The sequence below is a fragment of the Choloepus didactylus genome, chromosome 27, assembly GCF_015220235.1.
Source record: "Choloepus didactylus isolate mChoDid1 chromosome 27, mChoDid1.pri, whole genome shotgun sequence".
NCBI lineage: Eukaryota > Metazoa > Chordata > Mammalia > Pilosa > Megalonychidae > Choloepus > Choloepus didactylus.
Genome location: NC_051333.1, coordinates 1,158,682 through 1,174,154, shown reverse-complemented (window position 1 = coordinate 1,174,154; position 15,473 = coordinate 1,158,682). Strand labels below are relative to the sequence as shown.

The following is a 15,473-nucleotide window of genomic DNA, read 5'->3' as shown; positions in this document are numbered from 1 at the left end:
TGTGTGAATAAGTTGGTTATAAGGGTTCAACATTCCAATGGGTATGAGAGCATAAGGCAGGGAGTGGGGTTGTGCAACATAGGGAGGGGTTGATTGTAATGGAGAGGAGGGGAGGATTATAGAGATAACAGTAGCTCAGGGAGTCTCAGGGAGGAGGTAGTTTCAGGTATAGAGTTCAGTTAGCATCTGATATTACAAGCAGAATAGGTCAAAACTTAGCTGTCCTGGGTCAAGCAAACTACTGTGTGCAGTTTTCAAAACACTTGGGGGCCAGGGGCTCCCACAAATATATATCCACAAAAAGATTTGGATATTCATGTTTGAGGCAGCTTTATTTTTTTAAATAGCCCCAAACTGAAAACAACCCAAATGTCAATTAAAAGATAAATTATTATGTACCTGTACAGACTACTCAGCACTCAAAAGAATGAACTATTCATAAATGCAACATAGATGAATCTCAAAATGACTAAGCCATGTGAACGAACCCAGACAAAATAAACATTTTATCATCCATTTATATAAAGCTTTACAAAATCAAATCTAAAGTAAGAAGATAAATCAATGGATTCCTGAAGATGGGGAGCCAGGGAGGGAAGGAAGAATAGGAATATAAGGGGGGTGGGTATCTCTGTGGGTGATGGACATGTATGTTAGTTATGATTATAGTAATGGTTCCACAGGCCTATGCATATTTCAAAACTTATCAAATTGTACAATTTAAATATGTGCAGATTACAATGGAATTATACCTGAATAAAACTTTTTTAAATGATTCTGCAGAAAATTCTAGATCTCCCAGACCTCCTGTAAAACCAGAAAATTTGGCAACCCTACATTGACTCCATGATCTTTCTCATTCCTTGGGAAGGGCAGTCCTTCCTCAAGGGCAGCAAAAGTTGGTGATTATTAAAGGTTGTTTCCACCAGAGTCATCGGGATCTCTGGCTGGTTCTAAAAGCCCATGGCCTTGGACTACTGGATCTCTCTTCTCTCAGTTCTTGGGTCCCTACTTTTGCAGTGATTGCCATTAATGAACAGTCCATGGAGCCCACAGGAATCCAGAAAACTTTGAAATTGATTGCTCTGCGAGTGACCTTGGCTGTAAACTGTCATGCAGTGAAGCAGTTATAGTAACACTGGTGGATGCACCTTTAGAAGGGACACATCTACAGGTTGCTGCAGTCTCCTGACTCCCTCAGTCACAGTGTCGGAGTCCCACCTGGTCCTTTTATGGGACAGTCAGTGACATCTGCCTTTAGAGCACCTGGCTTATTGGTAGTCAAGAGGGCTGGGAAATATGCAACATCCCTTGGTAATAATGGACCCAATTCATACTGCTCCCAGACACAACATAGGTTACCACAACTAATGCCCACTGCTCAGGTGACCTCAGCCCACCAGATTAGGCCCAAAAGGATTGGTATTCTTTCCTAAGAGCCTTTGGCAGTGATACATGAGGCCAAAACTGGAGTGAGTGCTTCTCTCTGCCATCACCTCTGAAGCATACAAAGTTGAGGCCTCCACAAAAGCTGTTCATCCCTTCAAGCTGGTAGAGCCGAATTCTCTTCTCAACCCTCAAAATTAAAAGTGATTAATCCCCAAGACTAAAGGTAGCTAAAAACTTAAGGCATCTGTTGCCAAACCAAAACAATATGAGGCAGGCAATTCCTAAGTTCAAAGACCTGAAGGCTGGACAAATACACCACAAGTGTCATATGGGACCAACAATGTCCATGAAAGGAAACCTCTGCAAGCCACCAGCAGAACAAAGTGGGCATTCTCTTGGCCAAAGGTGGGTCATGTCCATGATTAAACCAGTCATGGAGCAAGAGAGGGAGTGAGAGCCCTTAAGGATAGGCTCAGGCTACTCATGATTCTCTCTAGGGAAGAGAGAGAGCACAAGAGGTCTGCCGTTTAGAGGATGATGGAGTGACATATGTACAATATGGGGTCCTACCAAAAGTAGATGGCTTCTGTCCCAATCACCAGCAGTAATGTAACTCTGGCAAGGACCCTGGGTAGGTTATAAAGTGCAATGTAGCTCTAGGAAATTTTCCATCCACCTGTCAATCAGAAGAATTCTCCAGGTGCGTGTTCACATGTACAGTCTGATTTCTGGCTCCCTCCCAAAGACTCCTGTGTCAGTCATTATAATGAACAAAAAGATAGCACATGCCCTGCACACCTAAGGCCCTGCCCCAGTGTGAACTTTCCAGTGCCGGATGAGGGAAGGCCTTTGCCTGAAGGCTTTCCCACATTCACTGCAATTGTAAGGTCTTTCACCAGTATGAATTCTATGGTGCTGAATAAGTACATGTTTGTGGCTAAAGGCTTTTCCACATTCACTGCACACATAAGGCCTTTCACCATTGTGAACTCGTTGGTGGGCGATAAGGTCAGAGCTTTGGCTAAAGAACTTCCCACATGCAATACACTCATAAGGCCTTGCCCCAGTGTGTACACTCCAGTGTTTAATGAGTCTGTATTTGTGACCAAAGTATTTCCCACATTCACTGCACTCATAAGGCCTTTCTCCAGTGTGGACACTCTCGTGCTGTACAAGTGTGGATTTGTGACTGTAGGCTTTTCCACATTTACTGCACTTATAAGGCCTTGCTCCAGTGTGTACTCTCTGGTGTACAATAAGGTTGGAGTTATGATTAAAAACTTTCCCACATATGCTGCATTCATAAGGCATTTCTCCAGTGTGGATTCTCTGGTGCTGAACAAGTATGGGTTTGCGGCTGAAGGTTTTCCCACATTCACTGCACTCAAAAGGTCTTTCACCAGTGTGGACTCTCTGGTGCTGAACAAGTGAGTCTTTGCGGTTGAAGGTTTTCCCACATTCGCTGCACCTGTAATGCTTTTGTCCACTGTGAAAAGCCTCCTCACACTTGGTGTTACTGTGTGGCTTCCACGCACTGTGAAGGGCCTGGTGCTGGAAAATGCTCGAGCTGGCTCGAAAATCCTTAGATCCCTCCCCCCATATAAAGGGCATCTCTGAAGGGTGAAGATGGCAGTTCTTCATAAACAAAACCCTGCCCTCGTCACTGCTGACGGCTTTCTCTCCACTTTGCTCCTTCTGGTGCTGGTGAAGGTTTGCACTGAACAAGAATTGCTTTTCATGTGCCCCACACCTGTCTGGTTTCTCCCTGGGGTGTGTTTCCTGATGCTCAGCCAAGCGCACATCTTTCAAGCCCAGGCCCCATATTTCATAGGAGTGAGCCTTTTGGGTAGACAGTCCTTCTACAGAAACACTTTGCTTAGAAGGTGCCTCTTCATCCTCCATTCCACACCAACAACCTGAAAGCAAAGAAATGTTTAAGGGCAAGTTGACATTGGGAGGGGGTCAGGCTCATTATGTATGTATTTATGTGTGTCTAACACACCCTAAGATCAAGCTAAAAAGCTTGTTCTCAGGATGAGGGGCCCAGGCTCAAGATGAGGAAGGGGATGATGTGCAGTATTTGGCATATAAAGGTCAGGGACTGGAGGAGGCCTTGCCTGGGAGAAGACATAAATGTGGGACATAGCACAGGAAGGAGAGGAAAAATATCCAATTAAGTCATCTATAAATGGACTTCAGCCAGGCCTGGGCTGCTGGGAGAGGTGAGGGTTGTGCAGAAGTGTGTGTCCAGGCCCAAGAATATCAAATAGTAACTGCTAGGTAGCTTAAGTACTATTTATGTATAGGCACAACTCATGACACATTAATGTATGTGGATGTCGCAGGGCACTGCTGAAGGAGCAGTGGAGAGGAAGAGGAAATATATGGAGGCAGATAGATGGGGAATAACAAGGGGCCAAAAACAGAGCAGAAAAGATAAATATGTAAATAGGAAACTAAGGGTAGAAATAAGGTGTGGCCAGCAGTCATGACACCAACTGTGGGCAGGAGAGGATACTGGTACAATTTGAACCCAACCTTAATGTAACATCTTTCCCCAGCTCACACTCACCCGGGCCACAATCCCTCTGAGTCTCTCTTGCTGTGGTTGGAGTCATGTCTACCCAGTCAGGTCCCCCGGGCTCAGTGCCCAGCTCCAGTGGGGCAAATACATGGGACATGGAAGATGTGTGTCCTAAGGGAAAGGGGAAAGGCAGGGCAGGTGAATGGACAGCACTGGATTGATATTCCCACTCCCCAATAAGAAAGGAAACTAAATATTACAAGAATAACCTCAGAAAAGTGTCTTGCAGGAATAGCCCAGTGGTGCCAGCAAGTAGTGGCCATACTGTTACCTGAACTTTCTGGCACAGGCAGGCCATAGGAAATGTTGGTCAGAAGAAGGGGGCAGAACCTGGGGCATGTCAGATATGATCCACTGGGCTGACTATAAGACTACTGGATCCTTCCCTGAAAGGCTTTGAGGCAAGTTTTGGGAATGTACTTCCTCCAGGGAACTGGGGAAGGAAGCTGTGCCCGTAGTCCCGATGGAGGGTGGGCAGAGATGCCCCTAGGGAAAAAGGGGAAGGGCACAGTCCAGCTGAGGACACTGTGGGGTGAGGTAGTGGGAGGGCCTTACCCAGAGAGGCTATAAGTGCAAAGTTCTCCAGCATCACCTCATGGTACAGGCATTTCTGAGTTTCATCAAGGAGCCCCCACTCCTCTTGGGAGAAGTAGATAGTCACATCTGCAAGGTTCATCTGCCTCTGCCACAATGGGGAGAGCGAAGTGCATGAGCAGTCTCTCTCCCAAGGAACCCCTTCCATGCTACACACATATAGCTCCTGCTCACCCTCTTATCCAACTCCTCACCTCAGAGATACCTGGACCTGGTGCCATTGGTGCCTGTTCTCTGCTCAGGATCCCACTGATTCAGGTGTCAGCCCACAGCAACAACAGGGAGGTGGGAAGAAAGACACCATCTAAACCTTGGGCCTGGTATGCAGGGACCCATCTATCTCCTAACAGCTAATTTCCCTAGGGCCTCCAAGATCATGCCTACCAGAGAAAAACTTCAGCTCACCCTCCTTCCGGCTCAAACACCTAGAACAGGGACCTGGGGTGATCAGCTTACCCTCTTTTCCGTGAGCACATCACTCTTTGAACTGCACCTGCCTCACAGCTCTGGATCTTCAAGACCTTTCTGCCCCGTGAATCACACTGCCACCATGACATGAAGACATCCCTTCCTAAAACCGAGTCTCCACACCATCTGCTCTTTTGGATGTCTCTATCCTAAACTCTTCCACAGAACTTCAGTCATGTGTCTGGCAGCCCACTTGATACCTACACTCTAGGTTGTCTGGAACATTGAGTATCCTCATATAGCTAGAAATGAACTGATATCCATACTGAAAGTTAGTTACTTCTAGCAATGACTTGCCCATCTAAGTTGATGGAGCTTCTACTATTCCAGCTTACAAGTAAAACACTGGGGTTATCCTTGATTCCTCTCCCTTTCTCTCTCATATCAGAAAACCTGGTCAGCTCTACTTAAAAAAAGATCTAGAATCCAATCACTTCTCCCACCTACATCCATTATCACCACTCACCTGGAATACCATAGTAGCCCCCTTCCTGGCCTTGCCATCACATTCCCACTCACCCCACCCCCACTCATTCTGCATCCCGAGGGAGCCCATAAGCCTGGGTCTGACCACCTCCATCATCTGCTCTGTAACTCCCAAAGCTACTACCTTCAGAATGGAGGCCCAACTGCTCAGCTTGCTATTCCAGGCCTGATACTGTAACCATGCTCTCCACTCCAGAAACAATGGAAATGTACAATTTCTTGAAAACTCTTATCTCAGTCTCCCAAGTATTTGCAAATGCTGGATCCTGTGCCTTGGAACAACCTTCTACAGCTATGTTGCTGCCAGAAATGGGAACCCCTCCATATAATCCCTGGCCTGGACTCAGGACACTGGGCTTGGGGTTTCTCCAGAGTCCCCAGACTCAAGAGCTCGGTGAGTAGCAGGAAAATGTTCCGGGACGCAATCCAGGAGAACATGTGAGTGGCATCAGGACTGGTGAAAGCCCAGACACCACCCCTCACCTGTATAGAGTCCCTAATTACTTCTGTGTTCATGGCAGCCTGAAGGAAAAGGGGAGCTGTGAGAGGCAAGCAACCATGGAGGTGCCCCCCAAGCTCAGTCCTATCCCCTACTGCCCTTTCCGGGAGCAAAATGACCTTGGGATGACTATCCTCTGGGCCTCCATTCTCAGGGTCACCTCTTGCCAGCTGTGTGGCCTGGATTAGGTCTCAATCTTCCTGTGGCATGCTGTCCTCATCACCGTCACCACCACCCTCAAAGTCTTTCTCTCCTGAGCAGCCATGGGATACTTTCAAAACCCTGAATTATGTTTCCATTTACAATCTTGCATGGTTCCCAACGTCCTCAGCTGAAGGTCCAGCTGCTCAGGTTGAAATTCCAGGTGACTCCTCACACCCTCTGCTCCCTGCAGGAACCAGAAGGACCCCGCACTTCCCAGCCCTTGCACATGCTGGTCCCTTTGCCAGTAACGCTTTTCCACACCTCAACACACTGGTGGTCAGAAATGGGGATCCCACTACGAGCACCTCACACCAGACACAGACGCCTGGGTGGCAGAGACCTGGCTGGCGCCCGTCACTTGAGGCTCTAGGTTCGAAGGTGGGAGGGAGAGATGGGTGAGGTCCGGGGGATGCAGCACCCACCTGCGACCGGTCCATCCCGGCGACCGCCACCCTCGGGCCTGCGGACGTCGGGGAGGGGAGGTGGTTGGGCCAAAGGCGGGAACTCGCGAACCCAGCCCGACCCCAGCAGCGAGTCACCCAGGGGCACCGCCACCGCTGAACCTCGATCTGCCGCTGTGCAGTGTCACCTCGGGTCTACAAGAGCTCGGAAGCCTAAAACATGGAGAGTCAATCAAAGAGCAAAGACCAAGTCCGCCCGAGGAGGGCGCCGGAAGTCCCGGGGACATCTTCCTCTCGCGAGAAAATGCCCCCTTCCTGCACCTTCTTTGGCCCGGCGCAGAGGATTCTGGGTATTGTAGTTCCCGCGGCACCATCATCCGTGGCCAGAAGCTACCTGCCAGACCTCCAAAATCTACAGAGAGGGGCGCCGGGAAATGGCGTTTTGGGTTTCCAAGGACAAGAGGGTCTTTTAGAGGGGACGAACGCATATTTTCGGAGGGTAGTCTGTGCGGATCACAGAAATGTTTAGAGATGTATTCTCTCAGAATTCATCGTGCAGCACTTGCTCTCACAGGCTACAAAACCGAATGTCCACAGCACACGCTGTCATTCGGACACCTACAGCTGAACGCCACTAAATGTTATGTTGTTTTCAAATACATATACCCCGAAGCTTTAGAGTCAGTTTTGTTCGCCTCAGCATTTTCAGTTAGGCACAAGGGAGACAATGAGGCCATGACAAGGACATGGCTTGGCAGATGGAGTAGGATGTTGGTTCCTGAAGCTCGCAGACAATGTCCCTTGTGTCTGGTTACCTCAGAAAACATTCTTCTGCCTGCACAGCCAGTGACTGTATCCAACCCAGCGAGTAACACTCTTTCTCAAAATAATATTTTTTTACTCCTAATACCTGGAAAATGCTCAATATAATCTTTTGGCTGGAAAATTTTTAGTATAGTCTTTAAAAGTTAGAAAAAATGTTTATTATAATCTCTTTACAACAGTGTTGATACGCCTAAAGCCCCTACTGAAATTGCTTGCTGCTGATCTAGTTTTGCTGCTGTAGTTTACTCTTTGCTCCTAGTTACATTAACCAGACTGTCTCAATTTTACTTGAGGAATGAGATAACATCCTGAAGCAAGACAGAACGGCGCCAGAAACACCATATGGCCCAGTAAATCTGTACTTTCCTTCCTTGAAGAACAAAGGTCTAAGGTGCCTAGATGATCAGCAAAGAAAGGAGCCATGAGCCTCTGTACGTAGGAGCTTTACACCACTGTTGAAACTCAAATGCTGAAATGAGCAGTCAATAATTTTTGATGCACCAGAACATTCCTCCTTTTCTTCACTGAATTTCCATGGCAGATTTTGAATTCTGATGGAAAGCAAAAATAACATTTCCTGGTATCTTCCCCAATCTTCTACCCCCACAAGTGGGAGAGGAATCTCCAGATAGCTAGGAATGTTCAGAATTTGCTGTAGGGAAGCTAAGACCTTATGCTCAACAGTTATCAGAGCCCATAACCAAAGCACTTAAGGACCCAAATGGACTGAGATGTCGTTGGGAACCTGCAGGTTAGCAGTGTATCACAGTTAGGAAGGTTGGAGTGGAGTAAGTTCAGTTAAAGGGTTAATACCATGAGTGATTATCATTATAGCAATAACTATATTTATTAAACATGCCCATGCATGGGATCCATCACTTCCCCTTGGTCATGGTTGCTAAGTGTCATCACTAGGAATGGCATCTGTAGAGCTACAACTCTAACTAGTGCCTGACATGACCTCTAACCCAGCATTATCTCTCTGGGTCCCTTCTGTGTCAAAGAAACAGGTCATCAAAAAGTTAACTATCCATGTAACTGACATGAGGACAACCATGAGTCCCGTTTTCTTTGTCCCAGAAGCATGAGCCTTCTACTTCAATTATTCACTCATCACATGTTTCCTGGACGCTAACAGAGAAATCTGAACAGGAAAAGCCAGGTTGGCCCACAGATGCAAAGGGTCTAGTGGGGGGCACTTCCATTGCCTTAGCCTCGCTCCATCATAATGACCGTTCACCTCCTAACATCACCCAGGTCATCCTTTTCCTACCACCTCCAAATCCGTCCCCCTGGGCCAGTAGAAATCAACACATTCCTGGACTACACAACAGCCCCCACTTGTCTCCCTCATCATTTCTTCCTCTGTCCCAACCCATTTTTCTCTTCACAAGGCAGATTATTTTTTAAAAAAATCGAGTTCCACTTGACAAATCCAGGTGGACCAGAAGCTCACTAGTGGCCAGAGAGGCAAGAGCTCAGTCTTCCCTGTTAGCTACCAAGCCCTTCCAGGCATTAGTCTCAGGCTTAGAAACAGGCTCCCTATCTTCCATTAGTACTCTTCATGCATGACCTTGTTCTGTCTGCAGCCAACCTCATTGTACTTGGGGCAACATAACACTGTAGAGACAAAAGTGCTCCCTGAAGTCCTGCACAGCCAATGTGAGGCAGACTTGGAATTTAGCTGACCAAGATGGCCTTATTGATCCTCTTAGCTTGACTAAATTTTAAACAAGCTGTACTAGTTTGCTAATGCTGCCAGAATGCAAAACACCAAAGATGGATTGGTTTTTATAAAAGGGGTTTTATTTGGTTACACAGTTACAGTCTTATGGCCATAAAGTGTCCAAGGTAATTCATCAGCAGTCGGGTACCTTCACTGCAGGATGGCCAATGGTGTCTGGGAAACCTCTGTTAGCTGGGGAGGCATGTGACTGGCGTCTGCTCCAAAGTTCTGGTTTCAAAATGGCTTTCTCCCAGGACGTTCCTCTCTAGGCTGCAGTTCCTCAAAAATGTCACTCTTAGTTGCACTTGGGGTATTTGTCCTCTCTCAGCTTCTCCGGAGCAAGAGTCTGCTTTCAACAGCCATCTTCAAACTGTCTCTCATCTGCAGCTCCTGTGCTTTCTTCAAAGTGTCCCTCTTGGCTGTAGCTCTTCTTCAAAATGTCACTCACAGCTGCACTGAGTTCCTTCTGTTTGTCAGCTCATTTATATGGCTCCACTGATCAAGGCCCACCCTGAATGGCTGGGGCCATGCCTCCATGGAAATGTCTCATCAGAGTTATCACCTACACTTGGGTGGGGCACATCTCCATGGAAACACTCAAAGAATTCCAATCTAATTAACCCTGATAGGTCTGCCTACACAAGATTACATCAAAGATAATGGCGTTTGGGGGACATAATACATTCAAACTAGCACACAGGCTTCTCCTTGACTCTAGGCTCCTGACGTCCTTAACCTTGCCCTTATGGAATACGGATAGATGTTCCACCTGTCTTCAACAGTAGACTCAGTAGGTAACTCTATGCAATCTACACATCTTACTCCTAATGTCCTCCACTACTTTTCCACAGTTCATTCCAGTCCTTAAAAACCTCTTGCTGAGATGCAGCAAGATGGTGGAGTGGTGAGGTATGGAATCTAGTTGCTCCCCTAGGGTAGTGGTAAATAGCCAGGAACTGTATGGAACAGCACTCCAGGGACTTCTGTGACAAATCATGCATCGCACACTAATGTAGAATGCATGGTATGGCTGAGACCACAGCAAAAACTTACTGAATATGTTCAAAAGCTGATTGTGGCAATGAACGCACAACTATATGATGATACTGTGAACAATTGATTGTACTCTGTGGATGATTGTATGGTATCTGAATATGTCTCTATAAAATTGCGGGGAAAAATATAAACAGAGAGATACAACTGCTGGAGAAAACAAGAAGACAGGGATGTACCCATTTACTGTTGGTGGGAGGTAGAATGGAGTAGCCTATCTGGAGGACTGCCTTGGTTCCACAAGAAGCTAAGTATGTAGGTGCCATAGGTCCTGCAGCCTCATTATGGGGTATATACCTGGAAGATCTGAGAGCAGGGACACAAATGGACATTTGCTCACTGGTGCTTATGGCAGCAGTATTCATGTTTTGCAATGGATGGAGGTGGCCTAAGGGTACATCATCCCATGAACAGAATGCTGTGGTGTGTGCATACAAGCGAATATTGAGCAGCTGCAAGAAGGAATGAAGCTGTGAGACACACAACTAATTGAATGGATCTTGAAGACAGCATTTTCAGTGAACTACACCAGAAACGAAAAGACAAACATTACAATGCCTCACTAATATGTACTAACTATAACGTGTAAACTCTGAGAATTGAATCTTAGAGCACAGCTTGTCAGGGGAATGCTTATTGTAATGGTCCCTAGACTGTAAGCTCTTACAGCAGTGTTCCAGTTTGTTAATGCTGCCTTTTCACAAAACACAAGAAATGGATCAGCTTTTATAAAGAGGGTTTATTTGGTTACAAAGCTACAGTCTTATGGCCATAAAGTGTCCAAGGTAAGTCATCAACAATCGGGTACCTTCCCTGTCTGGAAAACCTGTTAGCTGGGAAGGCACGTGGCTGGCATCTGCTCCAGAGTACTGGTTTCAGAATGGCTTTCTCCCAGGACGTTCCTCTCTAGGCTGCAGCTCCTCAAAAATGTCCCTCTTAATTGCTCTTGGGGTATTTGTCCTCTCTTAGCTTCTCTGAAGCAAAAGTCTGCTTTCATAGGCTGTCTCCAAGATGTCTCTGTAAGCTGCAGCTCCTTTTTCAGCTCCTGTGCATTCTTCAAAGTGTCCCTCTTGGCTGTAGCAAGCTCACTCCTTCTGTCTGAGTTTATATAGTGCTCCAGTAAACTAATCAAGGCCCATGCTGAATGGGCAGGGCCACACCTCCATGCAAATTATCTAATCAGAGTTATCACCTACAGTTGGGTGGGTCACATTTCCATGGAAACCCTCAAAGAATTACAACCTTATCAACACTAATACGTCTGCCCATATCAACACTAATACGTCTGCCCACACAAGATTGCATCAAAGATAATGGCATTTTTTGTTGTTGTTTTTTTTTTTGTGGAGATGATAACTGACACAAGAAGAATAAGAAGCAACCAGCTATGGGGGGAGCTGCATTAAAAATACTCAGGTAGAAAGTATTGCAATTGCCAAAGAGATGAATCAACTAAAAGCCCGATGAGTTGGAGTCATAGAAAGGACATGATGGCCAGAGCAGGGCATGGTAAAAGGAGTGATGTGAGGAACTGGATGTGTTTGCAGACTCATTGCTCATTTGTCAACTCTCTCTTTGCCTCAGATACACTTGGTCCTTTTTGGATCTCATCCAGTCTCAAGTCTGATGATATAGCCTCTTTGTTACTCACCCTCAGATTTATATTCCTAGCTCCCTCCTTTGCCCAGGAATTGATAAATCCATCTACTTTTTACTTAGCATGACAAGCTGGATGTGTGATTGGCCTTTCACACTTTTTTTTCAATTCAATTTTATTGAGATATCTTCACATACCATGCAGTTATAGAAAGCGTACATTCACTTATTCACAGTACCATTATATAGTTGTGCATTCATCACCAAAATTAATTTTTGAACATTTTCATTACCACACACACACAAAATAATAAGAATAAAAATTAAAGTGAAAAAGCACAATTAAGTAAAAAAGAACACTGGGTGCCTTTTTTTTTTTTCCCCCATTTTTCTACCCATCCTTCCATACACTGGACAAAGTGGTCCATATAGCTTTCCCAATCTCATTGTCACCCCTCATAAGCTACATTTTTATACAATCATCTTCAAGATTCAAGGGTTCTGGGTTGTAGTTTGATAGTTTCAGATATTTACTGCTAGCTATTCCAATTCATTAGAACCTAAAAAGGGTTGTCTAAAGTGTGCATAAGAGTGCCCACCAGAGTGACCTCTCGGCTCCTTTTGGAATCTCTCTGCCACTGAAGCTGATTTCATTTCCTTTCACATCCCCCTTTTTGGTCAAGAAGATGTTCTCCATCCCATGATGCTGGGTCTAGATCCCTCCCTGGGAGTCATATTCCACGTTGCCAGGGAGATTCACTTCCCTGGGTGTCTGATCCCACGTAGCGGGAGGGCAGTGATTTCACCTGCCAAGTTGTCTTAGCCAGAGAGAGAGAGGGCCACATCTGAGCAACAAAGAGGCGTTCGGGAGGAGGCTCTTAGGCACAACCATAGGCAGGCCTATAATCAGATCTTGAACCTCTTCTACCAGGTCTGCTGTCCCAGTGGTCCCCATTTCAGTTATGGCAGCACAGTCCTTCTAGTTCCTTATGAAATAAACATTAGAGTCGTGTTCCATATAAAACTCATGATAAAATCGTGGGCTTTATGCAAACAACAGGAATCTACTTGTTTTTGCCCACTACATTTTCAAGCAACAGGGATCTAGCTGGAGCCATCTTTGATTCACTCTCTTGGGCCTCATATTCAATCCTTCAGGATATCTCGTTCTATACTCAAAATTTGACCCAAATATAACCCCTTCACAAATTGAAGTCCATGAATTGAAGGAAAACTTAGTATGGTAGAGAATGAAAACCAAGTATGGAAGGGAGGCTTCCTGTAGAGGAAAAAGACAAGGAATGTCATGAGGAGATGACGTTCTAGAAGGAGGCAGTGACAGGCAGGCTTAACACTGGCACAGTCACTGATGCCCTGTGGGCCAGCTGGACATTTCCTCTTCTCTCTCCAGAGTTCTTTCCATTACAGCAGAGTGTCAAGCTTTGGTTTTGAAAGTGGAATTCTTTCTCACAGAGAAAGGAAACAACGTGACTTTTGAATATAGGGTTAAGGGGCCATTGCATATTTCAGAGCCAACCTAGATAGGGAAGTCCAGTGGGTGGCACAAAAGACCTCTGATAGGGAGCTTTTAACAGTGAAAGGAATGTATAAGGAAGGGTTGCTTCACATCAGAAACATTGCAAAGTGATGTTACTCCATACTAGCTGGGTGAAAACCTTCCCACTTTGGAGCAAAATCACCTAGGAAGAAAGCCATGAGAAAGAAGGCTAAAAAATGCAGTGTCAACAACAACACAAAAAGCCTACATATTTGCAACTGTACAAGATCCAGACCTTACTGGGGAAACAGGGAAATATTGTCTTTGCTTTGGGCACAATGCTGAGCGTAAATCAGGTCATCATGGCAGGGATTCCTACATAACCCGAGATGCCTAAGCAGGCAGAATTTGCATTCTAAGAGAAGCTGTCCCCACCCAGGGAGACCAGGGTGCTACTGTTCTCCCACAGTGCCTACTTGTAGGGGGTTTTCTGAGGACAGCCCCACAGCTGCTATTCCTCCTGGGTGAAATCCACAGTTCTGTTCCTGAAAGCTCTGGGTACTCCAAAAAGAGAAAGAGAAAGAGATCTCAAGTGGTCTGGAGGAGCGCACTGGAGCCTAGAGCATGGGCTATGTCAAAGAAAAATTGCATGCGGCAATATTAAACCTGGAAGGATAGCTTTATTCAAAGCTATATGATGGGGAAGATTGCAGAAGACTTGAGAGAGAGAGAGAGGTTGGAAGGCTTCTGCTGTAGGAGAAAGAGACTAGAACCAAATCTGAAGTCCAATCTGCTGAAGCAAAAGGCAAGAGTTTTTTTTAAATACATTTTATTGAGATATATTCACATACCCTAAAATCATCCACAGTGTACAATCACATAGTTGTGCATTCAGAATGAACTTTTGAATATTTTTCTTACTCCTAAAAATAAAAATAAAAAAGAACACCCAAAATATTCCATCCCCCATCCCACCCTATTTTTCATTTGTTTTTTGTCCCCATTTTCTACTCATCTGTCCATACACTATATTTTCTGTAGCACACTGTGCTAGTTTGTATATATTATGTCCTGCCGGAAGCCATATTCTTTGATGCAATCTTGTGAGGGGCAGATGTATTAATGTTGATTAGATTGGAATCCTTTGAGTGTTTCCATGGAGATGTGACTCAATCAACTGTGAATGAAACCTTTGATTGGATAATTTCCATGGAGGTTGTACCGGTTTGAATGTATTGTGTCCCCCAAATGCCATTATCTTTGTGGTCTTGTGGAACAGACGTTTTGGTGCTGGTTAGATTTGCTTGGAATGTGCCCCACCCAGCTGTGGGTGGTGACTTCAGTGGGATACTCTTATGGAGGTGTGACCCCACCCATTCAGGGTGGGCCTTGATCAGTGGAGCCATATAAAACATGCTGACTCAAAGAGACGGAACGGAGTGCAGCTGAGAGTGATGTTTTGAAGAGAAGCAAGCTTGCTAGAAAGGAACGTCCTAGGAGAAAGCCGTTTTGAGGCCGGAGCTTTGGAGCAGACGCCAGCTGCCTTCCTAGCTAGCAGAGGTTTTCCGAATGCCATTGGCCATCCTCCGGTGAAGGTACCCGATTGCTGAGGTGTTACCTTGGATGCTTTGTGGCCTTAAGACTGTAACTGTGTAGTGAAATAAACCCCCGTTTTATAAAAGCCAATCCATCTCTGGTGTTTTGCATTCTGCAGCATTAGCAAACTAGGACAGAGGTGTTACCCACCCATTCAGGGTAGGTGTTAATTGGACCATTGGAGTTGTATAAAGGAATTCACAGACAAAAGAGTCAGAGCAACTGAGATTGACAGTTTGAAGAGGAATTGCAGCTAAGAGAGGACAAACTGCCCAAAGAGCAACATTTTGGAGAATGTCATTTTGAAATGCAGCCTGGGAGCAAGTGGACACCAGCCACATGCCTTCTGAGCTAACAGTTTTCCAGACGCCACTGGCCATTCTCCTGTGAAGGTACCCTATGGTTGACGCCTTAGCTTGGACACTTTATGGCCTTAAGACTGTAACTTTGTAACCAAATAAACCCCCTTTATAAAAGCCAATCCATTTCCGGTATTTTGCATTCTGGCAGCGTTAGCAAACCAGAACACACGCGAAAATAATTTAACTTGTATG

At 45.7% G+C, this 15,473-nt stretch overlaps 1 protein-coding gene across 2 annotated transcripts; it reads right to left on the bottom strand.

Moving 5' to 3' along the window:
- Positions 1-91: 91 nt before the first annotated feature.
- LOC119520958 (zinc finger protein 772-like) lies at positions 92-4,731 on the bottom strand. 2 transcript variants are annotated; one of them, XM_037818845.1, is made up of 3 exons: positions 4,529-4,731; positions 3,962-4,084; positions 92-3,305 (listed from the first exon to the last, which is right to left on the bottom strand). In XM_037818845.1, exons 1-3 carry the CDS (start codon positions 4,713-4,715, stop codon positions 2,188-2,190), a joined length of 1,428 nt encoding a protein of 475 aa, XP_037674773.1. In that variant the 5' UTR covers positions 4,716-4,731; the 3' UTR covers positions 92-2,187. The 2 variants fall into 2 exon arrangements, with proteins under 2 accessions (XP_037674773.1, XP_037674774.1); XM_037818846.1 differs by lacking the exon at positions 3,962-4,084.
- Positions 4,732-15,473: the final 10,742 nt, after the last annotated feature.